This window comes from Equus quagga, chromosome 5 (assembly GCF_021613505.1).
Source record: "Equus quagga isolate Etosha38 chromosome 5, UCLA_HA_Equagga_1.0, whole genome shotgun sequence".
Taxonomy (NCBI): domain Eukaryota; kingdom Metazoa; phylum Chordata; class Mammalia; order Perissodactyla; family Equidae; genus Equus; species Equus quagga.
Window position 1 is genome coordinate 82,322,355 of NC_060271.1, and position 27,462 is coordinate 82,349,816.

Below are 27,462 nucleotides of genomic sequence, written 5' to 3' on the forward strand. Positions count from 1 at the left end.
AAATAAATATATACATTTTCATTACGCCTATAAACATTGATTTTTTTTTGAAGGATGTTATTGTGTGTCAAGTTTCAGGGGATTTTAAAGGAGTATGACAGGAATCAATTTCTTAAACGAGCATTGCCTTATCACAATTATGTTTTCAAGTGGCTAATTCTAGGAAGGTTTTAAAATCCTGCCCTTATTCCGTTTCTGTCGTGTAAATCATGTAGGACAATCAAGCACATTGAGGTGAACACAAGTGCTATAGTCTGAATGCTTGTGTCTCCCCCCAAACCCAGATGCTGAAATCCGAACGTCCACGTCCACGCTGACGTCAGAAGTCGGGATCTTTGGGACGTGATTAGGTCTCAGGAGTGGAGCCCTCATGATGAGATTAGTGCCCTCATAAAAGAGGCCTTCGAGGTCCCTTGTGCCTTCCCAGTGAGAATACAACAAGTCTGCAACCGGCAGAGGGCCCTCACCTGGCCATGCGGGCGCTCTGATCTGATTCACAGCCTCCAGAACAGTGAGCAACAGCTGTCTGTTGTTTATAAGGCACCCAATCTGTGGTATTCTGTCATAGCAGCCTGAAGGGACTGAGACAATGACGGAGCAACTATAACTTCTGTTAACAAATGAAACAAAACAAAAACAAAAAGAAAGACAAAGAAATAGAAAAAGAGGAAGCAGCCTATTTACTGAGGTTATTTAGACAAATTGTAGAGATGGTGTTGGCATCAATTGCTCATCCTCTAAAAACTCCTACCCTTTGTCTCCAAATAGAAAATTCTCCCCTTCTGGGCATTCTTCCTCAGGGTATCATGAAATATTAATAACCTCCCTTGAACTAAGACTAATTTGCTGCTAAATTCTCATTCTTGGGAACTTTGCTGATTCTCACAGGAGGAGCCAAATCAGGTGGAGTTAGATAGCGGGTTGTCTCTGATCAAGAAAGTCCGGGCCCCACGGGGGGCTGGGCATACAGGCAGGGGTTTCCATCATCAGTTCCTGCTTGTTTGAGCAAAGCTTGCTCTCCCTCAGTGTCTCTCCTTCAAGGCTGGAAGATGGAGTGGGGTGTGGTGGGGACGAGTAGTCAACCAGCCCGCACTTGCTTATTTACTACTAATATCCAGCCAGAGAAGGGAGGAGAGACCGTGATTCAGACACTCTTGGCTCAACGATTAATAAATGAGATTAATGAATGAGAACATGCTTCCACCTGGTGACTTGGACCGGCTCAGAGTTATCTTTTAATTCACGAGATATTTAGAAACAAAACTTGCTATTGGAATTCTTAATCTTAGTATGACTTGCGCTTTTCTTTTCAAAATTGGGGAAAGGGATGGGGTAACAATGTGCAATATTCTGCAGAGTAATATTTTGTATACATAGATTGTAACCTGTAGTAATTTTTTCATCCCAGGTCCTCAGGGTCATAAACAAGACCAGAAGTCTTATAGGCAAACCACCTACAGAGCTAGATAACTGCACGTCAGAGAAGGTTCTCTCTTCTTCTCTGACCTACCCACTCCTCGTGCTTTATTTTTTTGTATTTCAGATTTATAAACAAGTAGCAAGAATAATACAATGAAGTCTTCATACACTTCCTCTAGATTCACTAAACACTTTGTACTTTAATCTCTCTCCACATATAATTACTATTGTTAATATTACTGTTAATATTTTTCCTGAACTATTTGTGAGTAAATTGCAGACAACACAGTCCTTTACCCCTAACCTAAATACTTCAGCATGCATCTCCTAGGCAAGAACATTCTCTAACCTAACCACAGTACGATTATCAAATTCAGGAAATTTGACATTGATTTAATACTATTATTCAATATACAATCTATACGCAATTTCACAAATTGCCCCAATAATATTTTTTCTTTTTTGAGGAAGATTAGCCCTGAGCTAACGTCTGCTGTCAATCCTCCTCTTTTTGCTTAGGAAGACTGGCCCTGAGCTAACATCTGTGCCCATTTTCCTCTACTTTGTATGTGGGACGCCTGCCATAGCATGGCTGGACAAGCGGTGTGGATGCAGGTCCTCACCCGGGATCTGAACTGGTGAACCCCAGGCAGCCAAAGCGGAACGTCCGAACTTAACCTCTGCACCACTGGGCCAGGCCCTAGTTTTTTTTTGAATGTCTCTTAATTTGGGTGTGTCCGATAATTCCTGAGGATCAGATTCAGGTAATACATTTTTGGCAGGAATAATGCCAAAGTAAGCTATGGTGTTATCTTTAGTGCGTCACCAAAGGAGGCACATGAGGTCAGTTTGTCCCATTAACGATGCTAACACGGAAAATTTGATTCTATGTCTACAGATTTAGCTATTGTAAAATTACCATTTTTAACTTTGTAATTCAAAAATAATCTGTGATGAGATGATTTAAGGTGGTGTAAATGTCCTGTTCTCCATCAAACTTTCACCCAATAGTTTTAGCATCTACTGATGCATCTCACCTGAGTCAATTTTATTACCGTGGCTGTAAAATGGTGATTTTCTTATGTTATCATTCAGAAGAGAGAAAAAATTCTAATATTTTACTCTGATATTAATTGGGAGTCCGATTTTGTTTTCCATAGCTTGAACACTAAGATTTAAGCAACTTTCTAAATTCAACATCGAAATTTTCTTTTTTTACCAACACCAGAATTTTCTAATTTCCTCCTTTTTAAGTGATAATATTGTATAGTGATAATTACTGTTACTAATATTAATGTTTATTAAATGCTTACTCTGTGCAAGGCACTGTGGTAGGCACTTACAGTGTCTCATCTGGTCATCATAGTACCTAAGAAATAGGTACTATTATTGGTTCTATTTTCCAGGCGAGAAAAGTGAGGATCAGAGAGGTTAAATAACTTGCCTAGGGTCACACAGCTACTTTGCCCTCAAGAGCTGCTGTTGCACCACCCACCAGCACTTGTAAGTAATCAAATGGGAAGGAACTGATCTGCACTGGAAATGTGATCAGTGCCTTTCTCTTCCATTTCCAAGGCCAGCTATATGGTTATATATTGACTGTCTTTCATTGCAGTCAAGGGCTGGAGTATTCACTAGCACTTTGAGGGGAATTCAGCCTTCTGATATGAAAGGGAGTAACAAAAACTCTGAGATAGGATAATGCAGTGGTTTTCAAATGCTATCAGGAGGCATCTTTTTCCTGTGACCTGAGGTTTTGGATATCTTTCCTCCCCCCCCACCTCCAGTTTTATTAAGATAAAATTGACATACATCATTATATTAGTTTAAGGTGTACAACATAATGATTCAATATATGTATATCGTGCAAACTGATTACCACACTAAATTTAGTTAACATCCATCACTTCACAATTACAATTGTTTTCCTTGTGATGAGAACTTTTAAGATCTACTCTCTCAGCAACCTTCAAATATACAATATAGCACTGTTAACTGTAGTCACCATGCTGTACGTGACATCTCCAGAACTTATCTTATAACTGGAATTTTGTACCTCACCCATTTTGCCTGCCCCCCAGGCCCTTGCCTCTGGTCACCATCAATCTGTTCTCTGTATCTATGAGGCGGTTTTTTTTTTTCCAATTCCACTGGATTACTTCTCTTTTCCCATTGTCCTTAGGGGGCTGAGCAATACTCAGGCATGCACCAGGAAAGTTTAAATGTTGAAATCAGGGATTATAGGAGAAAAAAGTGCGGTGAAGGAAAAGAATAGGAGAGTAAGGTGGAGCCAAGGGAAGGAAAATGAAGAGGGAGAGGTATTCCCAGTGGTAAATTTAAATCGAAGCTTCACAAGAGGAGGCACTTCTTTACTGCTTTACCTATAACATGTAGAGTAGAGTTGGGCACATAGCGAGGATGCAGTAAATATCTGTTGAACAAATTATGGGATTGTGGTGCTATTGTGGTGCAGATCCTCGGTGTATGGCAGCTGAGGAGGCGCGCCCCTTAGATCTCCCTTTAAAAAATTGACCATTCAGTTGTAGAAGTGCAGTCAGCTGACAGCCTCCAGCTGGTAGTGATAGGGGCCTGAAGCAAGGTTGACATGAAGGAAGCCATGTTGTAACTTAGAACCACCTCTGACTAACTCACCCAAGCTATATATGTTTTACCTTGCACATAGCCTAGGAGATAAATATCTACCCTCTGGGAAACAATCCTGGCTGACACAGGTACCTCCCAATAGTGATAGATGATAACTTTGTTCTTTTGAGTTTCTTAGTAATGTGGCGGCCTCCTCAGAGAAGAATATTTATGCTGGCATCCATCACTGATGACAGCTGCAAGACCTGATATGGTGTCTCCAGGCACTGATGCCAGATGGTCCATGTTCCTGAGCCCCTCCTTCATAGCCCACTAGTCCCTTTACAACTGCCTCAAGATTACATGCTTGTTAAGATGGTCTTTGGGACATGAGTCCACTATCTTCTGATTTTGCCGGCTAATCGAATAAATCCCTTTCTCCACCACCAACTCGTTTGCAATTGATTGGCTTCAGGGTTGCAGTGAGCAGAACGAGCCCTTGCTCCGTTACAGTAGCACCTCTAGGCTCAGCCTCAGCTTTTACATTGATGCCACAATCTTGCCAGTGACTGAACACAGAGCAGGGTACTAGTGCCTGGCGTTTCTGCCCAATGTGGTCTCTTCTAAGGGCACTCTTTGCTCTGGAGCTCACTTCTGGGTTGGCTGAGACCCTGTCAAATCTCCATCATAGCCTGAGGCTTTCTGCTCAATCCTGCTTCCTCCCTCTTTATCTTTCAGAGACATCCCCACCTGCCTCAAACCTCTTGTACTCCTAACTCCATTTCAGTGTTTGCTTCCTGAGGACCCAAATGACACAAAGGTGTGACAATTTGCCTTGAAACCTCATTATCACCTTAGTGTAGAGCAAAGGTCAGGTTCTGAGTTATTCTAGGTGATGTTTCAGTCCTCTCAGATCTCAATCATCTTCGTGGTAAGATTATGCACCCAACTCTCAAGGACAGTGCTACTCAAAGTATGGTCTGTGGACTGGTGCCAGTCCATGAACTATTTGTTATTACCGGTTCACAATGAGATGAGTGAAGAAATTGAGAAGAATCATTTAGAAACTTTTATGGCAATTCGGCATTGCTGCAACAACCAAGATGAGTGAACTGGTTTTCTTGAATAGGGTGTAAATTAATTTGGATGTTGTTGAACTCACATGGTGAGTCCCAGATTGTGTGAATTGTATACTAGTCATGTGCAGTATGACCACATTGCAACTTGTAGTATTTTAAGATTAGTTTGGTAATTGTGACTCTAACTCTAACAATGTATAAATCGAACAATGTAGAAAAATGAAAGGAATCCATTTCTTTCATCAAAAGATAATTTAATTTTAAAAATAACATAAGCGATAAATTGTTGGAACTGGCAACTGAGAATGATTGAAATGAATTTTGAAAATGTCATCATTTGTTTCATTTTAGATACTAGTTAAAAATGAATATTCTTAGCTTACTGAAATTCCTTTGAAAACTCTTCTTCCATTCCCTTCAACTTATGTTTGTGAGAATGGTTTCTCTATTATGAATGTGAAAGCAAAACAGAGGAACGGTTTAGTTATACACCACCCTCAACCAGAACCATTGTCTTTAATTCCACTAGATTAGAATAACAAACCGGAAGTTCACTTGCCACTTAAAAAACTTTAGATATTGACATAAAAGGTGTTTGTTCAAAGTACTTTTATAGGTATTTAATATACAGAATCGCTATTTCATGCATACTTTTTTGCCAAATGATTGTGGAATAATAAAAAGTTAGGAATGTGAAAACGATGTTCTTAATCACTTATACTACACTTTCAATGAACACTAGGCACAGTTTTTAATTCTTTTTTTCCTCTTATATGTGTTCTGATTGTATTTATTGAAATGTAGTTTTACGTTTATTGAAACTGATCATTAAAAATCTGGGCTTGAATTTTGCCGTTTTTTCATTTCCCAAGTAATTCATTTTTGCTGTAGTTTACAAAAAGTCACCCTTAGCGTTAGAGCGGAAAAATAAAGAACCGTCCTTCACTACGGATAATCTGGGACGCTGTTCTAGGAGGCTCATTTGGAGGCCGACAAGGTGAGTGTAGGAAGAACCAGGGCCTGGAACGAGCTTCGGGGGAAGTAAAAATCTGAACGAAGCATTAGTAACTGACACTTTTTTCTGGTTAAATACGCTCAACTCGTATTTGGGGTGGGTGCCGGCTAAATACAAATCTAAAAAAAGGTGTCCAGCATCTCGCCCCACACTCCTTCCAAGGTATCGGCCTGAAGCACTGCTAAAACGGCCTTTGAGCGCGGGGCGGGGGGGGGGGACGGAAGCAAGAGACGGGCTGAGCGCATGAGGTCATCACAGAGCGCCGTTCGCGCCGCGGCCAGAGCCGGCGCGTCACTGACGTCACCGCCGCCCGACTGCTTTCCTGGAGACAGACGTGGAAGGCTAGCGAGGTACTATTGAAAGCCGGGCTTTGCGTTTTCTCGTGCTTCCGCACAAACCCTCTTCTCCCGTGCTGGGATCCCCCTTTCATCGCCCGGCTGACTGTGAGGGGCGGTGTCGGGCAGCGTGGCCTTCCGCGAATTCGGTGCCTCACACGCGAGCGTGGGGGGCAGCCTTGTCGCGGGACCCCCACTGCCGCGTGTCCTGTGGCCGGCCGCTCGACGGCTTGGCTTCCCTCGGCCGCTGACGTCTCTCTCTTGGTTCAGCCTTTCGCTTTCTCTTCGCTTCTTAGCTCCGCCTCCCAAGTATTGGAAGGCGGAGAAATGAAAAACACATGACTTCACGGTTAATTTTCATCTGCTTTCAAACCTTGTTTGGGGAGGAAGGTAAAGTGGAAGGTGTAGGGGAGTGACTTCCTTTGTCATCCACGTTTGTCATTCTCGTACAAGATGACAGCCTGCCTGCCGCTGCAGTAGAAGTCCACCTGAGATGGCAGGCTGAGTTCGACGTTCAGTTGAAATCTGCAGTGAATAATCTCAAGAAAGTAATTTCTCTTTCTGGCCCAGGAAAGTTCAGTGTGACTAAAACTTCTGTTTGAAAATACCTTCGTCTTCCTGTTTGTTGGCTGCAATTCAGTTTTGGCTTGATAAAGATGTCTCTGTTCCAGTGAAATGTTTGCTACCCGTTGATTAACCCATTTGAATTGTCTGATAGTAGACTGAACCTAGTCTTAATCATATGTCCACGGTGGATCCGAAAATAACCAGATAACCCCTGTTTAAGTTCAGAGAACTGTTTGCGATTGGTGGAAAGGATAGAACTCATTGTTTTGTTGAAATATAAAATAATGACAAAGTGTGAACAATGGTGTTTTACACTAAAACAAAGTTCTGAGTCGAAAGTTGTTATAGCTGTTCAAATAGCTATATTGTCTGTATCACAGTTCTGAAGTGATAAGATTTTTTCGTATTTGCTTTTAATTTTTCAAATGGCTCTTCATATCTGTTATCTCAGCTACTGTTTCCAAGCATTTGACCCTTCAAGTATGGCTCCAAATAGTCCACATTGGATTAGGGTATTTGATCTTTTTCATTTTAGTAAAATACTAACGAATATTACTAGCTAATGTATTGAGTGCTGAGGCAACCACTGTTCTTGGAGCTTTGCCTCTGTTATTTACTTAACCAGCACAATAGCCCTTTATGTTGTTACAATTATTTTAGGCTTGAGAAAATTGTAATAAGTAAGTTCCATGGTTTTGGAAGGTAATTTTGCAGCCTCATATCTATAATTTTGAAAACACTTTGAATTAAACAATAGAAGTAAATTCATTGTAATCTGATGTAATTATTCACCTCAGCCTTGAGCAACCTCTTTGTAATTTATATCTTTTTCTACTGTTAGACATTGGGATAAATTTGTTGTTAGGGGTTAACATCTTTGAAAGGAAGAAGTCTGTCTTTTCTCAGGATTTTACTCTAAGTCTGAAGGAGAGTTTTAGGCGACAGTAATATAGACTGTCAAAAGACAGCAGTGTGTATTGAGAGATTGTTGTGTGTATGTTTCACTATTATTTTCTAGGATAATGCAGTGCAAAAAAGTCTTTTCAGTAATCGAATTCTGGTGCAATATCTGCAGATGTTTCTCTAGTTCCCCCAAAAATTATACCTTGGATTTATTCTCTGGTTTAGTTCATAATTATGTGTAACTCTACTTGGCATGGGGATGGAAATAGCCCAGAATGTACATTATCATATACTTTTCTTTTGCATCCATGTGGTGTCCTCCTATTGTCTCTAAGTCCAAACTCTAATCTGATATTAAGATTCTTCAAAATTTGGTTCCAGTTTACTTTCATTAGTTTTATTCAGTTAACAAATAGTTACTAAGTACCTAATATGTGGCAAGACATTGTGTTAGTCATGTGGAGATACAAATTTCACAAAACATGAATCCTGCCTTGAAGGAATAGCCTAGTGGGTAGATAACCAATGAAAAATTCTGAGCAGAGGAGTGACATGATCTAATTTAGATTTCTAACAGGATTACTCTGGCTGCTGTGTTAAGAATACCATCATGCTCTGCTTAATGGCTGGGGTTGTTCTGAGAAATATCTTGTTAGGCGATTTCATCATTGTGCAAACATCATAGAGTGTACTTACACAAGCCTAGATGGTATAACCTACTATACTCCTAGGCTATATGGTGCTAACCTTATGGGACCACCATGGCATATGTAGTCCGTCAGTAATTGAAATGTTATTATGTAGTGCATGACTGTAGATTGTTGGAGAATGGGATGGGTGAAAGCTAGGAGACTAATTAGGAAGGTGTAATAATTCAGATGAGATGATAGTGGTTTAACAGGGTAGAAAGAATTGAATGTGATGAGTAGCAGTTCAGTTTTGGATATATTTTGTAGGCAAGTCCAGTAGATTTTGTTTGTGGACTGAATGTGGGTTGTGAGAGTAAGATGATTGTCAAGGTTTTGGGCTTGAGCGACTAGAAGAGTGGAATTGCCATGAACTGAGAAGTGGGAAACTGGGAGGAGCAGGTTTGCTGGGGAGGATTAGGAGTTCTGTTACGACCTGTTAAGTTTGAGATGCCTGTTAATCATCCAGGTGGAGATGTTGAATAGGCAGCTGAGTCTACCAAGTCTAGAGTTCAAGGGGAAGGTCATTGCTGGAAAAGAACATTTGGGAGTTGTCAGTAAACAGATGGTATTTAAAATTGTGAAGCTGGAGACAGTCACCAAAGGAGTGAGTGTGAACAGTAAAGAGAAGCAGTACAAGATCTAAGTCCTTAGGTATTTTAGCAGTTAGAGGTTTGTGGACAGGAGGAAGAACCAGCAAATGGGAATGAACAGCCAGCGAGGGACAAGGACAGGTTTGAGAGTCTAGTGTTTGTGGAATTCGGAGTGGAGTAGTGTGTTCAGTTTTGTCAAATGCATAGCTATGGATCAAGTAAAATGAGGATTGACACCTTTGGATTTATTAAGATACACGAGGATTATTATTGATGGATATATGATAACTAAGTCTGGAGAACCTTGGGAGCAAAGAGGAAGAAGCGAATACTTTTGTTTGGGAGATTTGAAAGCCTTTATAGAGGAGGAGGGCATTTGATGTGGGTTTTAAAGGATTGATAGGTTTCACCAAGCTGAGAATATAGGGAAGAGGTGCAGGGAGGGGGTATTCCAAGCAGAGGAAAAAACCTTGCTTCTCTCCCTTCAAGGCCATACCTCCCAGTCAGCTGTTTTAAAGATGCTGGTGTAAGTCCTTCTTTCCTGTGTCCACTAGCCTTGTTCTGGGTAACCATTCTTGCGCCAGGCCTACTGAACACTGCTAAAGAAATTCACAAAAGACACAAATTAATGCTTCCCAACCTCAACTGGGTCCTCTCTCAGTTACCTGACAGTTCCTTTATTTGTTCCTGACTCTCTTCACAGCATTTCCTCCACAATGCCATGTAAACAAATAACGTTTAATGAGCGTTTACTACATGCCAGGCACTAAGGATTCATTTATGTAATAGATATTTGTTTAGTATATTTGACATGTTGCCCTGATACTTGGAATATAATAGTGAGCCAAGGCTTGCTTGCACCAGGCTTACAGTGTCGTGTGGATGATGCACATTAATCAAATAATCACAGAAAAAAATTACAACAATGATTTGGAGAAATACATGGTGCTATGAGACTATGTAACTATAGGATGTGACAATCTGAGGGAAGAGGGAATGCTGCCTTGAGAAAGCATTCTTGATGAGGGAGCTGAGTTAGGCAGGCAAAAAATAGTGATGGGAAGAAGTCCTCACAACAACTCTAGGAGGAGGTTCTAGGGAGAGAAGCGAGGCCAGAGAGGCCATTGTACCATTCAGATAGGGAGAAAATGGTCTCTTGGTGGCTCTCTGCGTATAGGGGAGGGAATCCATTCTTATATTTCTTTGAATAATAGAGCTCAAGAATATATGTTTGATCGTAGCTGCTAGGTACGGAGAAAAGACATTTTATCTGACATATTTGGAGTCAAAAGACAAAACTAAAACTTGTGTAGTAATGAGTCTGATTTCCTTTGTTCAAGAGAAGACAATCCATGGACTGGGGGAGTCCTGGGCCTCAGAAGCAGCGGAGCGCTCTGCCCTGGGATTTTGGACAAGAGCTGATAGAGGATTAGAAGAGGCAAGGCGGACACAGGGCATGATTGGCCGGCAGGCCCTGCATTTCCTTGTAAGGCCAGCGCGTCGTGTTCTCTCGAGTAAGGTCCGCTAGGTCAGCTGAGTTGGAGGTTTGCGATTGGAGGGTAGTGAGTCTTCCCAAAAGTGTGTTTTGGTTTGTGCCTGGGCTTTGCCCACCCAGGTGGCGTCCATTTTGTGGGTCACGATACTATGTGAATTAAATTTCAGAATTTCAGATAGTTGAAAAGTTTATTTACAAATATGTATTATTGTAATATGTTACCCATATTATTGTTTAAAAAGCATAATTTCCAGAGTATAATGTGAAATATACTTCCTTACCTTCCTGCTTTTCATTTCCCGGAAGTAAACTACAGTTAGCAGCTTCTTTTGTGTCTGTTAGGAAAACTTACATGCATATACAAGTATGCCTCCACACTAATGTCTTTTTTCTTAAAGACAAATGGGATGTATTATATATGCTGTTCTTCAATTTTTGTTCACTTAATATATGTTAGGAGTATAAGGTCTACTTTATTCTTTTTCACTGCTGCAGAGTATTTTATTGAATGAGTATATCATAATTTATTTAACCAGTCCTTGTTAATTGGCATGTAGGTTGTTCCCTGCTTTAAAGTTTGTGTTTTTTTTTTTTTTTTGAGGAAGATTAGCCCTGAGCTAACATCTGCTGCCAATCCTCCTCTTTTTGCTGAGGAAGACTGGCCCTGAGCTAACATCGGTGCCATCTCCCTCTACTTTATATGTGGGACGCCCACCACAGCATGGCTTGATAAGTGGTGTCATGTCCGCATCCGGAATCCGAACTGGTGAACCCTGGGCCACCAAAGTGGAATGTGCGCACTTCACTGCTGCGCCACCGGGCTGGCCCCAAAGTTTTAGTCTTTTAAAGAGTATTGTCGTGGATGTCCTTGAACATTATCTTGTGTGAAAATATACATTTTGAGAGGTAAAATTGCTGGGTCAAAGAATTTGTAGATATACAATTTTGAAGCACAGTGCCAAATTGTCCCACAAAAATGCTCAGTTTACACTCCAATTAATAGTGAATAAGGGCTGTTTCTTCACACTGTTGCCCGTATTAGGTACTATCAATCTTTTTAATTTTTCTTGTTTGACAGATGAAAAATGGCATCTTGTTTTGGCAATTTATGTTTTTTTAATTATGAGTAAGATTGAGTAGCTTTCTTTATGCTTATTGGTCATCTGGATTCCTTTATTTGTGACCTGCTGGTTTTCTTTGTTCATTTTTCTTTTGGATTGTAGGTATTTTTTGTTGTTGTTAAGTTGATCTGTAGAGGCTCCTTTTATCTGTCTGTATCTTGCAATATTTTCCCCTAGTTTTTCATTTGACTTTAGACTTGGCTTGTTGGTTTGGTTATTTATTTATTTACTTATTTCCACATGCATATGTTTCTATAAGTGCCAGGTAAAGATATATGGCATCAGGATTGGATTTTTTTTAGAAGGAAATTTGTGACATTCTTGAAATAATTAGACACTCTGGAGTGTTGGCCTTTGTTGGAAATGTTAGTAACAAAAACCTCATTTGAGCTACAGGCTCTGTCTTGTTTTTATAAGCTTTGTTCAGCAACTGTCACAGATCTGGTGAGCACCCAGTAACCTACCTTCCCCTCACACAAAATTATATTTGGAATTGAAATGAGATGTAACAGAGCGGTGTGAGTATTCTAGACTATACTGTCTAGATACTTCCCGAATTTGTGAACTGAGTTGTATTCTAAAAGTTAATTTGTGAGTTAGCTATCTAATTTCACTATAGAAATAATGTACAAAGGTTCTTATTTTTGTCCTCAAAGTGTAATTAATCCGTGAAGGCTAGCTTTTTAAAAAATATGCAAATTGAAGACATCATGTAAGTTTACCCCTATGTACTTCAGTATGCATCCTTAAATGATGGGGAGATTTTCTGATGTAACTATCATGCCAGTTTCATAGCTGACAAAATTATCAATAGTTTCTTACTGTCATCTAAGACCCAATCCATGTTCAGATTTCTTTCTCTCAAAAATATCTTTTTATACTCGTTTATTTAAATCAAGAGCCAAACAAGGTCTACACATTCTGTTTCGTTTCAGATCTACCCTTAATCTTTTCTTCCTCTACTTCCCCTCCCTTTTCTTTATTTTTTTCTTCATGCTATTTGCCTGTTACAGAAACCAGTCAGTTGTCATATAGAGTATTTCTCGTTCCAGATTTGTCTCTGTACTTTCTGGAGGTATTAACTTTTTCTCTATCCTCTATAGTTCCTGTGAAATGGAAGTTGGCTGTAAAGGCTCCGTTAGATGCAGATTCACCTTTTTGGGGAGTTGGAGATGCTCCACGGTTGGTGCTGTGTACATCACACTGCTTCACATCAGGAGGTTCATAAAATGTTTTTGTTCTACTGGTAGTGATGTGAGGATCGATCCGTGGGCTTGTGTAGTGACAGTTGCACTGCTCCATTGTGAACTTCCCCATCATCCTTTTATCTGTCGGTGATCGTTGCCTGAATCTAAAATTTCATGAGGGGTTGCAAAATGATAATTTTTTTTAAAAAAAGTTGTCATTTCTTCTACGTTTGTTAGCTGGAATTTGAAGTCTAGTTTTGTTACTTGGGAACCTGACAATCAAGAATAACAAGGCTATTGTGGGAAAGTGCTGTCAGAACAACTTGTGATGCCGGGAATATACCTTTCATTGCTGTAGTTCTGGAGGCTTAAAGGAGTATGATGGTCTTTCTGATGTGTCACCTTGGCTGGCCTGCAGCCCCCAGATATTCAGTCAAACAGCAGTCCAGGTGTTGCTGCAAAGCTGTTTGTAGATGTGGTTAAAATCCAGTCAGATGACTTTAAATTAGAAAGATTATTCTAGATAATCTGAGTGGGTCTGATTCAATCACTTGAAAGGCTTTAGAAGCAGAGCTGAGGTTTATCTGACAAAAAAGAAATTCCACCTCTGGATGGCATCTTCAGCTTGTAGCTAAGAGTTCCAGCATGCCCTTTTGTGGCAGCCTGCCCAGCGTATTTCAGAATTACTTACCCAGCCCCTACAATTGCATAGAGCAGTGTCTTGCAATAAATGTCTTCATATATATCTCCTGCTGGTTCTGCTGCACTGGTTGAACCCTGGCTGGTACCAGGGCCACTCCCCTGACTCTCCTGTTCTCTCACAAAATGGAGTGAAGAGTGGTAGTAAGAGTCAGAGGACCTACTTTGTTTGGGGTGACCATATAATTTATTGCTTATGCTGGGACTTCTGAGAGAGAAATGGGTAGCTGAGCAGATGACAAGCTGGAATAACAGGTATAAACTGGGACTGTCGTGGGCAAATTGAGACAGAGTCATTGTGTGTGTCAGCCACTGGCGATAGAATGTCAACATGACACAGCCCCTCAAGGAGCTTGTAGCCAAAGGGAAGTCAAGTAAATCAACAGATGTTACCAGACAGTGTTTTAAGTGACACCACAGTTTGTAGTTGTGTTTGTCTAGACAGAGAGAATGGGAGGGTGGCACTCAGAGATGTCTTCTTTGGGTGAAGTGAAACCTGGTCTTACCTCCAAAGATAAGCAGGGTTTGAACAAAGTGAATTGGGAAGGGCGATTCCCGTATAGAGAGCCACACTGGTGAAAGGTTAGAGTGAATGACATGGCATATTTGGAAATCTGCCGTCATGGCTATAAAGATAGGATTGGATGAGGGGAGTGATAAAAGACAAGGTTAGTCACACAAGGAAGGGCCCACAGGCGATGGGCTAGCATCCATACTCAGGGGTTGGAATTTATCTTCAAGGTGATAGGGAACTATTGCAGGATTTAAGCAGGGGTGTACCATAACCAGACTATCTTTGTAGAAAAATCACATTTTGTAACATCCTAAAATTGAGAGTGGAGAAAAATTGACAGTAGGAAGAGGCTCTTGAAATAATCTAGTCAGTGAGAATGGAGGAAAGCTTGTGGTGTAAGGAGATTAAAGGAGGCCATATTGACAGGACTGGTTGGATTTAGGGCCTGAGGAAGGAATGAGGGTGACTCCCAGGTTCCTGGCTAGACTGACCTCCCTGAAGCAAAGAATGGGGGAAGGTGGGAGGGGGATGGCTTCAGTTCTGGGTGCGATGTTGTGCACCGCTCCATTTCTCTTCCCGGTGCTGTGGCTTCCATAACCAGTGAGAAGAGGGAAGGAGTGGCGATAACATCCTGTAGGGATTACTGGGCAGGGTTTCCCCTCTGACCCTTAGTCTCAGCCAGACCTTCCTGAGAGATGAAGAGAAGCAGATTTTATCAGGCCCCCTTCCACTTTCTCCACCTCTGCAGTCGGTGCTTTAGAATACCTAGAGAAGCTGGGAGGGCAGTGAGGAGCAGAGATGGCTGAGTCCTTTTATTCTGTCTCTTCTTTGGACGTTTTACTATGTGCAACCTTGGGCAAGTTATTGAACCTCACTGTAACTCAGTTTCTTCTCTGCGCGGAGTAGATGAGTTAATGTGTGTAGAGTGCTTAGAATAGTGCCAGGCTCATAGGCAGTGGTGTTCAAATGTTTGCTGTTGCTGCTCATATCATCCATTCACTGCTTCATCTTGGGATCTGAGGAGCAAAGGGAATAGAGGGAGGTTTCTGCATTCCCTCCTTGCAGCTTTTCCTGTGGAAGGAAGAAATATTCAGGAACTGTCTGTATAAAATGTTAGAAGAAATAATTTGAGTTGGGGGAATTTCTGACAATAGAAGAACCTTTATTTTTTAGTCTGCCTTGCCTTTATTTTTTGGTTAGGAAAAAGGCAAGTGGTTCAGTTCAGATTTAATGAGGGTAATTATTCTTATTGCCTTGCTTTCATTATTCACCCTAACTCATTTTAACAATAAATAACTACTTGTTTATTGGGGCTTAGGGACAGGGAATAATTGCAGGAAAAAACCCCATCACGATTCTGGAGAGGGAAAATATTTTCTAATGGAAAAATTGGATGAAAAAATTCACATTTAAATAAAGGCCTTTTTGTGTTTTTATACTTGCAGTATTTGTTAAAAGCCAAATACTTTATTAAAATGTGCCTTTATTTAAATTTAATGACTTTATTTTTATCACAAATTTAATACATGCTTTTTGAAATAACAAAATTTAAACAATGAAGACTGAAGAGTTAAAAAAAATGAGTCTGCTTTGATGCTCTTCCCTAATCCCTGCCCCTTCTCAGAGAGAATGTTTGGTTTCTGTATGTTTCCTCCACAGCTTTTTCTACATGTCTGCATGTACAGGTGTTTTAAAACAGATGGCATATATTAGATACATTGTGTGTTATATACAACCTTCTATGGCTTTTTTCATCCCTTCTCATTATGTGTTACTACATAAATATTCACTTCTTTATTTTTAATATTCTCTTGGATGCATGTGCTCTAATTCATTTAATTATTTCCCTCTTGGTGAATATTTAGATTATTTCCAGTATTTTGTTATAGGTTATTTATTCAACAAATGTTTATTGACTACCAGGCAGTGCTAGTGAATAAAACACAAAAATTTCTGCTCTCATGTAGTTACCTCTTTTTGGAGGTGGACAGACGTTAAGCACGTAAAATAAATAGCAGACACTATTGAGGACTGGAAGGTAGAGAAGAAGTTAGGGAGCGCCCAGAGTGAGGGGAGTGGTGTGCATTTTAAAATAGGATGGTCAGGAACCATTTACCAATAGGGGACATTTGAGTAGAGATCTCACTGAAGATGAAATAATGAGCTCTGAGGCTATTGGTTGGGACAGGACACGGGGAGAGCATTCTAGGAAGGGGAGAAGTAGAAAGGCCCTGAGATAGGAACATGCCTGATGTGATGGGGGACCAGCAGTGTGGCCATTGTGGCTGCAGTGGAATGAACAAGGGCTGCAGTGGGAGGAACTGAGGTCACAGAAGGCAGAGAGAGTCAGAGCAGACTGTGTTGGGCTTTTTAGGGTATTGTAAGGACTTTGTCTTTTACTCTGAGTGAGGTGGCAAGCCTTTGGAAGTTTCCAAGCAGAGGTATAACATCATCTGACTTAGGTTTGGAATGATCATTCTGCTTTCTTGGTAATAAACTATCCTGCTGGAAACAGGGAAGCTGTTTAGTAGCCTATTGCAACAATCCCGGCAAGACACAGTGATGGCTTGGACTGGTTTGCACCAGGGTGGTAGCAGTAGAGGTGGTAGGATGCAGTTGGATTCTGAATATGTTTTAAAGATAACGTGAGAGAGAAGAATCAAGTACCACTCTGAAATTTTAGTGCTGAAAAATTAGAAAGTTGTTGTCATGAAATGAGACAGGGAAGACTGCAGTAGGCAAGATTTGGAATTTGGCTTTGGGCACATTACCTTTGAGAATCTTTTAACATCCAACCAGAGGTATTGAGTAAGCAGCTGGAAATGTACATTTTCAATTCACTGGAGAGGTCAGGGCTGGGGATACAAACCTGGAAGTCATCAGTTTATTAATGCAATTTAAAGCCCTGAGCTCACCTGGAGAGTAAATTAGAGAGGAAAGGAGAATCAATGACAGCCTTTGGGCACTTCAAGGTTAAAAGGCTGAGGATAAAGGAGACCAAGAAAGCACCCAGGCAGGTAGGAGGGACACCAAGAAAATATGATGCCCTGGGAATCAAAGAAGGGAGTCAGTGGTATCAGCTGACAAGATCTGAGAATCAACCATTGAATTTAACAGTGTGTCTGTGTGGGTGACCTCGACAAGAGCAATTTTGAGTGAGAAGTGGGGTCCTGATTGTAGAAGATTCAAGAAGGAATGGAAGGAGAGGAAATGTGACTCTTCGTACAAGCAACTCTTCTGAGGAGTTTGTTCTAATAGGGAGATAAAAGGTGGGGCTTTAACTGGAGGGCGATATGAAGTCAAGAGGTTTGTTTTTTGTCTAAGATGAAGAAATAAAAACGTTTTAAGCTTATGGATACTGATCCATAGGGGGAAAAATTGATGCAAGAGAAAGTGGGAGAAATTCAGAGAAGAGTTTGAGGAGTCCATTCTAACAAATTTATATGCATATATACAAGGGTTTCTGTGGGCTAGATTCTTAAGAGGATTTCCTGAGTCAAGGGGTAGTGCATTTAAAAATTCCGTACCAATTTATATTCCACCTTCAGTGTATACCCTTGCTAACACTGAACTTTGCTAATCGTTAAAATTATTGCCAATCTGATGGGTGATATTTTCATTATTTTAATTTTTTTCTTGCGTTGTAGGACCTCTATATAATCTATCTAATCGTTTGTTGTATTTTGGCAAATATTTTCTCCCAGGCTGTTTCTTGCCTTTTAACTTTGCTTATGGTGTACTTTTACCATATAGATGTTTTTTCAGTTTTTATGTAGTTAAGTCTACAGCCATTTCCTTTTATAGCATTTTAGTTTTATTTGGATTATGTAAATATTTTATGTAATTTTTTAATGCACTTATACATTTACTTTTTTAATGCATCTGGAGTTTATTTTTGTGTATATTATGAAATAAGTATCTAAGTTTTCAGTCTTTTTCTATGTTTTTAAACAGTTAAATACCATAGAAGTAACTGTTTCTTGAAGGTTTGGAAGAAATTACCTATCATATCTTCTAGGCTGGAAACCTTTTTGGAGATCTTTGACTACTTAACTTTTTTTTTCCTCTAGTTAATGATCAACTTAGTTTATGTAATTTCTTCTTAGGTTAGTTTTGGTAATTGATTTTTTTCTCAGCACCTCATACTTTTCATCTAGATTTTCAAATTTGTTGGTTTAAAATCCTACATGAAGAGAAGAAATACTAAGTCTTCTCTATATTTGCAGTGTATCCCTTGTACTTGCACCTTTATCTGGGCAGTGGCTGCTAGAGCCAGCCTTTCACAGGTCTGGAGATTGGCCTCGCTGTTTTCAGCCTTCCCGACTCAGCTCTTACTGCCCTGCATCCTGGCCTTGTTCCTAGGTTCTCCCTCTCTTCTGTTTGTCAGGGATGGCAGGCCCCTTGGCTCTGTTTCCTCTCAGTCTGATCCCATTTGCTCTGTAGCTTACAACAGTTTCTACTGTTGAGGTCTCCTGATGGGCATGTGCCTTTCTTGGTTTCCAGCATCACTATGGACTTATTTTTGTATTTCTTCTGTCATTTTGGAGAGATTTTGCTAGGGATGAGAGGCAAATGTGTATTTTCAGTTAGCCTTTTGAAATAGGAAGTCACAATTCTTTCCTGCATGGTTTTCTTTTATCATATTCCTTTGTTTAATTGCTGCTGCACAGTAGTCGCATAGTAGCTTTACAGCGCAAGTAGTGGTAGTCAGATGGACTTCACTTTTTTTTTTTAAATGAAACCAGATGTGTTAGTGGAATATCCTTGTTGAATAGAAATGTTGATATGTTGTGACTAAATATTCAAATAGTACTTTTTAAACTTAAATGACATAGTTATAACATTTAGAACTGTAAGAGACTTTACACATCATTAGACCAACTGCCTTATTCTGTGGATGAGGTATTTGAGGCCCAGAGAGATGCAGTGATTTATCTAGGGTGACAAAGTCAGTGTTCAAGCAAGATGCAAAGCCCAAGTCTCTTAATTTCAATTCTGCAATGCTATTTGCTATTTTGCACGTTCTTGCTATTCTCTTTAGTTATGTAATGAAAGAGGTATTTTCAGCTAATAAAAAAAATTTTTTTTAACCTAAAGATGGTACGTGTGGCTTGGAATTGCCTCTGAAATTTGGTCTTAGATGCTATATTAAATGTGTTGACACAGATTTTGCTTTTTCTCACATAGGTGTTAAGTATTATGATATAAATGTGAATTTTAAAGAATGGGCTGTCAAGGTATGCTCTAGCCTAAATGAAAACCATATAGTTTATTTCTCCCAAGTTTCCTCTTTTCTGCTTATAGACTTTATGTGATTTATGGACTCTTTGAGTTTCTTATTAATATTTTAAAGAAGCTTAAGGAATGTATATAAATATAGGCTTGAAAAATGATTTTAGGGTTAAATAATCATAAGATATTTCTGACCTAGGATTTCTAACGTTTTAGTTTAATATACCATCTTGCTAGATCAACACCTAAATTTAGAAGGACTAAAATATGTAAGTTTTTAAAAAAGAGAGCTTTCCTTATCATTTTTTCGGTAAGCATTAGGGAGTGTACTTACCACACTTTCATCGCTTTGCTTGGTCTTTAACTTCAACAGAAAGTTTTGTAAATGTGGGATTTTGATAATTGATATTCTGTGTTTGGTAGTCATGTCTTTATTCTTGAAATGCATTGAGGGTTTGATATGTGTAGCATTAGTGGACTTGGGTGAGTTCTTGTCCCCCCTGACTGCAAACAACTTAAGAAGAGGGGAAGTTTGAGGGACTGGCCCCGTGGCCGAGTGGTCAAGTTCGAGTGCTCTGCATCAGTGGCCCAGGGTTTGGATCCTGGGCGCGGACATGGCACTGCTCATTGGGCCATGCTGAGGTGGCGTCCCACATGCCACAACTAGAAGGACAGACAACTAAAAAAAACCATACAGCTATGTACTGGGATACTTTGGGGAGAAGAAGGAAAAATAAAATCTTTAAAAAAAAAAGAAGAGGGGAAGTTTGAATGTAGTTGCTGTAGAGTTATATTCTAAGATTTGTTTAATTATCTTCAGGTTTTAACTCTTTTAGCACTTTGAAATACGTGATATGACCTATTGATTTTTTTTTTGGTAAACTATCTCTGTTTACAATATGAATTCTAAGAATTTATGTTTTTTCCAGTTGGTCATAATGGCAAGTGAAGAAATTAATGAAGACTATCCAGTAGAAATTCATGAGTATTTATCAACATTTGAGAATTCCATTGGTGCTGTGGATGAGATGCTGAAGACTATGATGTCTGTTTCTAGAAATGAGTTGTTGCAGAAGGTATTTAAAAAATGTAATTTCTAAAAATGTAATTTCAAAAACAGAGTACTGTTATGAAACATACCGAAGAAGAAATAGATTAATGATATATGCTCCTTTCCCCCTTTCTATCAATTTTATAAGTGTTTGGGTATTTTTAGGGGAATAAAACAAGACAAAACTCCAATCTTAGGAAATACCTCCTAACTATATTTTTATTTTGACTTGGTTTTTAAAAAATGGAGCACTCATAGCATTCTTTTTCATAGACTCTCTATCTTTGACCTTTTAAGTATTACAATGATGTTATCAGGGTTTCTGGAAACCCTATAGGACAAAAAGAGTAAATTGACTTTGACAGTCTAAAACAAATCTCATTATGTTTCTTCTGTCTTTGGTATTGCCTAAGCATTTTAGCCTGCTGCTTATACATAAATGCATCATGTACCATGTTTATATTGATAAATTACTTTTGACATACAAAGCCCAGATCCATAACTCTTGAAACTAAAATAATTCAAAAGAATTTTTCTTGGATTATCCACATTCCTTGTCTAACTAAAGATGGTACCATGAAGTGAAAATTTGTGGGCAAAAATCACTGGTTAACGAAACTTCTTTTTGCAAATTATTTCCAGATCATTTGGTTATTAGATTATAGAAAGTGAAGAAAACATTTCTTTGATACATTGTGCGTGGTAAAAGTTGAAAATACTGTGTGATGGTGCTAAGTTTGTGTGTATTTCTTTTTTCGTTCTCTCTCTCTCTTTTTTTTTTTAATAGTTGGACCCACTTGAACAAGCAAAAGTGGATTTAGTTTCTGCTTACACATTAAATTCAATGTTTTGGGGTATGTATATTTCTTTGGAGTTAATTAGAAAGCAAATTCTTTATTGTGTTAAAGGTCATTTATTTTTTAAATGGTAGCAATTTATATATAATTATACTTTATGGCAGTTTTAATAGTCACATATTTATTTCTTTTAAATCAGAATACCAGATGCCCATGAGCCACCTGTAAATTTAGTATTACATAGAGGTTGAATAATTTAAGATTTAATTAATTATTTGTGTGACTTTTATTTTTTGAGTAGAGTTTCTTTAATTAATGCTCCTAATTAATATATACACCATTTTATTCCATGAAATCTTTCTTTTGTAGTTTATTTGGCAACTCAAGGAGTTAATCCTAAGGAGCATCCAGTAAAGCAGGAATTGGTAAGGTGGCATTGGGTTTCTTGTTATTTTATGTGTCTGTCTGTTGTGGTATTCCTGAAGTTAAAGTCGTAGTACCTTTCTCACACTCATTGTGGAGAACAAAATTATTTAGAGTTGAAATTACAAAAGTGAGCCAAATTTCATCATGTCTTTAGTTTTTCTTTTTCTTACCTTTGTCGCAGGATTGGTGTTCCATGTGTTATATAAATCTCTGGATGGGAAAATGTTATGATTCTAGTAATTATTTATAACTTCCATATTATTTTCCCTATAAATTCTTGAAATCCTGTTCATCTCTACAACTGCCGTTTTTTTTTTTTTAAAAACTCTTACAGAATTCTTAAAAGTATATTCTAGTTGATTTACTAGCAAAGACGGGAAAGTTTCTCCCCCACCTTTTCAATTCTTCCATTAATTCATTTTCTCAGCAGTAAAGAATCCAGTTCAGCAACAAAGCTAAAAGCTTTTTTGGCACCAGTTGTATGTGTACTGTCCAGTAATTCTGCATTAGTGACATATTTACAACCTGTAATAAATCTTCTAGGTTTGTCTTTGTATTCCATTTAGATGTATAAGTACAGTATATAAGGTCTGGTATCTTGGAGTTTTTGCTGACTTCAAAAATTAAATCATTCAATTTGAAGGAAAAAAATTAGAAATCAAACTTATGGTTACCTTCTTGACTTGGCTTTATGAAAAAGAATATTAATAAATTTATTCTTTGTGTTTGTAAAATATAAGGTAAATATGTATGTGAAATACACTTGACACTGTATTATTGTTCTCAAGTCTTGTGGTGGTTGATATGTTATTTACAACTTACTAAAGTACAAGTTCATTTATTTTAAAAAAAATGAGTAAACCAGATCCGTTGTCTTTATTTTTTTAATGTATGGACTAAGACATTTTCTTCTTTTAAAAGTTCTTGGGGGAAAAATGAATTTATTTTTAAATACAGAATTGTGAAAAAGATTTAAAGCAAAAATATAAAGCAGTATGATACACACATCTTCATTTGACCAGTGATATTGGCTTTAAATCCTAAAGTATGCATTGTGTCATATGTTTTCAACTTTCTAATAATGAACTTTACATTGATAAAATTCCTCTTTTTTCCTTTAACACAGTTATTTGGAGTATTTTAATACTTGATTCTGTCATTGGAAGAGGGTAAAATCATCTTCCTTTTTCCTCAAAACCCACTTTATAGAGGAGTACATTCATATACTGGACAAAGGTTGGCAAATAAAAAGCATACGTAAACCTAGTCCCCTTTCCTGACCTTGTGACAGACATTACTAATGGATCACAGAATTAGTGTGTGAGAGGAAACCTATTTGCCATGTATATCATGAATGGGGAAAGGCATTGAAAAGTCAGTTTATTCATTCAACCAATATTTGAGTGCCTGCTGCGAGCCAGGCATTTCCAAGTGAGATGATTCCTCAGTGAATAAAGCTGATAAATATCCCTGCCCTGGTGGCAGATGCAAGACTATCTAGTGGAGGGAGACAAAGAATATAATAAAAGAAACAAACAGATAATAAATATATATGAATATGTAGTATGTTAGAAAGTTACATATTATGGGGAAAAAGAAAAAATAGAGCTCAGGAGAGGGGGGATTGGAGTGCTTGGGTAGGCTTGCCATTTTAAATGGTAAAGGCAGGGCCTGTTACCAGGGCTAACCTTCGAGCTGACTGGAAGGAAGAGAGGGAGTGGCTGGGTGGATTTTTGAGGGAAGGTCATTCCAGGCAGGGCGGGGTGGGAGTGGATTGAAAGGACTTTGGCTTTTACTCTAAGGTAGTCATGAGGATTTTGAGCAGAGTTTCCACTCTTATATTAAAAAGAGTCTAATGTTCTGCATTTTTCTGTGTATGTTTCTGTTTCTGTAACTATTTGGATTATTTTGATGAAACTTGCTTTTAAGCGGCAGTCATTTACTCTGCTATTTTATGGCTCTCATCACCTTTATTTCTCCACTTGAAGTATAGAATAGCCCTTTATTCTGATTAATGTCTCAGAAGATTCAAAGTGGTATGACAACCTATTAGTTTCTCTCCTTGTAAAGTCTGATTAGAACCGTATATTTCATTAGAAAGTATCGTGCTTATCAGTCAAAACTATGAAATTGAATAAAAGATCTTGTTTTCATTCTCCTTATTTTAATTGAGACACTAGAAGGTAACATGAAAATAGTTAAATACTGCCTCATCTGTTTCCTACTTAGAAAAATTTCAAGAGTTTGGTTTGTATGTTACAAGTGTATGAGAGCTATATTTTAGATTGTAGACTTCAGATACATGAGAGTTAATATGTGAATTTAGGTTAATGCTACATTAAACAATGTATAACCACATATAAACAATTCAATGCTTATCTCTGTAGTGATGTCTTAGTCTAGTTCTTCCTCTTTTGAAACACTCGGAACACTTCTGAAATGACTTTTTAATGTCTGACTCCCCCAGACTGTGAACTCCAGGAGAGCGTGGAGTGTGTTTCCCCTGTTCTCCTGCATTTATCGGCACCACTCAATAGGCAGTAAATACAGATCTGTTGAGTTTAGCTGAGGTGTGGTGTAATAAAGCTCAGGGGTGGTGAACAGCTTAGTAAACCTATTGCTTTTCTTCTTCTTCTGTTTTGTCTTTAAGGAAAGAATCAGAGTATACATGAACAGAGTCAAGGAAATAACAGACAAGAAAAAGGCTGGCAAGCTGGACAGAGGCGCGGCTTCAAGATTTGTCAAAAACGCCCTCTGGGAACCCAAACCTAAAAATGCATCCAAAGTTGCCAATAAAGGAAAAAGTAAAAATTAACCTTTTGGTTTTGATGTACAGATATTCAAAAAGTACATCATTTTTATTGTTTTCCACAAAATGATGATTATGTGGCAATGCAGGGTTTAAATGTATTCCTTATTGAATTCATATATAAAGTTTACATTTTAAATTTGTAATGCTAAATACTTTTTTTCCCTAGAAAGATTAAGTTATCTTTATTGATTTTCCTGTGGATTGCTATGAGTTTTTTAACATTGTGGTATATTTTATATTCATAGTTTACCATCTCTCTTCACAAGACTCTTATTTCCTTATATAGATCAATCTTTCAAGTACCATTTTGTAAGCAACTATGAAATTTAAGTTAAATGTTCTTTGTAAACTTTTGTCGATCTCAAATGAATAATGACTTTATGAAGTATGCTATCTGAAAGCTGAAGTTATAAATACATCTGGTTTCACTATGTAATATTAAGAAAGAATGAAATGACTTAAATGTCCATTTTTTCCTGTGTAGTTACTTCATGTTTTCATGATTTTGGGAATTACTGATTTTTTTGTTATTTGAAGTGTGAAGCTTTCGGGTTATACTTTAATTCTTGGCACTTTTCCTCTATGTCCCATTTAAAGTAAAATATATTCTCATTACCTTTAGTTGGGATTTGAGATTGTCTGTTGCTGGGAGGTTGTGTATTGATGGCTGAATTTTGGTGTAATGGCTATACCCTATCCGTAAAGGCTGTAAATGTTGTATAGCTTACTGGTTTATTTTTCTCTTTTGAGTAAATTTTCCCTTGAAATTAGGCAGGTAGATTTTAGAAATCATAAGGAATGGAGACGTTCTTGAGTTTCTCTTCCTGATGCATAGTGCCCACAGTTCTCTTGATCTCGCTTTTTCATATTTTTTGATTGCCTGTTTTTGTGGCTGTACCAAGTACATACAGGTGTTTCAGAACAACTTTCTATGTTATATAATACCACTTAAACAGAGGAGAAATTCAAAGGAGATTACGTTGTTTTTATATTCTGATTTATTTTTCTGGAATATTTGTTACAGAGAATTCTACATATGTAAAAAAAATTTTTTTTATGTCTAAGCCCATGAATTTTAATTATATATCCTTAATGCTTTCAGTCTTTGAATCCACATCATTATGTGTAGGAATGCCAAGTACAGTAAAGTACTTTAATTTTTGAAAAAGAAGTTGTTAAAATTTTCTGTGTGATTAATTCTCTATAAGTAACCTTGAATAAATGGATTTCTTGATTTATGGTAGCAGATATTGGAAATGGTCTTAAAATGTAATGGATTTTGTAAAGCATGTTGAACTCTTTCTATGACGCATGAAGAGGAAGTCACTGATAGATGCAGAAAGTCTTCTGGCTCAGATGTCAGATGATTTTTGAAGTGGAAGAACATTTATAGTTATTTCACTTCTTTTTTCACCTTCATCTTCTCACATTTACAGCTTTTTCTTTCTTTCTTTCTTCCTTTTTTTTTTTTTTGATGAGGAAGATTGGCCCTGAGCTAACATCTGTGCCAATCTTCCTCTATTTTTTGTATATGGGTTGCTGCCAGAGCATGGCTTGATGAGTGGTGTAGGTCTGCACCTGAGATCCAAACCCATGAACTCAGGCCACTGAAGCAGAGCGCACTGATCTTAAGCACTGTGCCACTGGGCTGGCCCATCCAGCTTTTTTAAAAGTAACTTCTTCATGAGAAAAAGAAATGTTAAGATCAAGTGTAGTGTACGTGTGGCCTTGTGTTATATATTGCAAAGAAACTTATAACTTGCATTTCTGTATATTTCCTAATTCCACAAAAGTTAAATGAAAAATGTCATGCAGTTGCAGAAAATCATTAGCCAAATTATTGCATTTGTGAAAGTCCAACTACATTTTGTTAAATTGAGATTCTTAGGTGAATGATTCTTTCAGTGTTGATTAGTAGGAAAAAAACCTGTTTGAGTGTATTCCATTTTATTATGTATAATTTTAACTAATTATTTAGTACATAATAAGGGGCTGAGTGGTAGTAGTGCATTGGTTTGCTTATTTGTATGTTATTTATTCATTTCACAAGTATTTAATGACATTTACATTGCCAAATACTGTGCTAGGTTCCAAATAAGACCACTGCAGCCTTGATTCTATTTTTATAGTGTCATGAAAAAAGTAATGTTTTCATGCACCTCAATTTTTCAGAGTTACTGGAGAATTTATGACAAATTGTGCTCATTAACCTTAGTCAGAACCATAAAGGGTGATGGGTTGATCTGTTTAACTATGGTACAGTGACTGTTAACATAGTTTGTTCCAAATGACAGTCTGCTCTAAGTTTAGATGTTAATTACATCTTTTATTAATCTCTTTGGGAATTAACAAGTTGGAGAGGTTATAGCTATAGATATTTTTAAGATTAGAATGATAGACTATTAATCTAATACTAAATAATGAGATTTTGTCTTTTATTATTCTAAGTACAATTTCTTTTTGTTCATAGTTGCAGGATGGGAATTCATTTTAGTAAAGTAGGGTATGTTAGAGGAAAATTGAAGCTTGAATTATGGTTTACATTCCTGGAATTAGGAGGTTATGTCAAGTTGATTGGTTTTTAAGATACCCTGCAGATTAAAAAATTGTTCTTCTTAGCTATTAGAAATAGATTGGTATTATTTCTAAATAAGGCTTTTAAAATTGACTAGAAATGTAGGAAATACTTCAAAAGTGGACAATGTATTGAATATAGATACTTTTTTCTCAAGTAGGTCTTTGGAGAACAAGATGCTTTAGGAATCATTCAATTTAAGATACAGTTAAACTGTAATTTTATGCAATAAATTATCAGAAATTCTGGTTTTACAAAGTGACATTAACTGAGAAAGATTTGAGCAGTGATTCTGACCCTCATGTGATAGCTGAGTTTGGTATATAAAAGGAAGAACAAGGAGCCCTGGCCTCTCATTTTCTCCCTTCATAGC

At 37.9% G+C, this 27,462-nt stretch overlaps 1 protein-coding gene across 4 annotated transcripts; it reads left to right on the forward strand.

Annotated features, from left to right (window-relative positions):
- The first annotated feature begins 6,381 nt into the window (after positions 1-6,381).
- C1D (C1D nuclear receptor corepressor) lies at positions 6,382-26,012 on the forward strand. Of its 4 annotated transcripts, none has more exons than XM_046659981.1 (5): positions 6,382-6,446; positions 20,358-20,504; positions 21,267-21,333; positions 21,646-21,701; positions 24,353-26,012. In XM_046659981.1, exons 2-5 carry the CDS (start codon positions 20,367-20,369, stop codon positions 24,515-24,517), a joined length of 426 nt encoding a protein of 141 aa, XP_046515937.1. In that variant the 5' UTR covers positions 6,382-6,446; positions 20,358-20,366; the 3' UTR covers positions 24,518-26,012. The 4 variants fall into 4 exon arrangements, with proteins under 4 accessions (XP_046515937.1, XP_046515938.1, XP_046515936.1 ...); XM_046659982.1 differs by lacking the exon at positions 6,382-6,446 and adding an exon at positions 6,846-6,979; XM_046659980.1 differs by lacking the exon at positions 6,382-6,446 and adding an exon at positions 10,544-10,666.
- Positions 26,013-27,462: the final 1,450 nt, after the last annotated feature.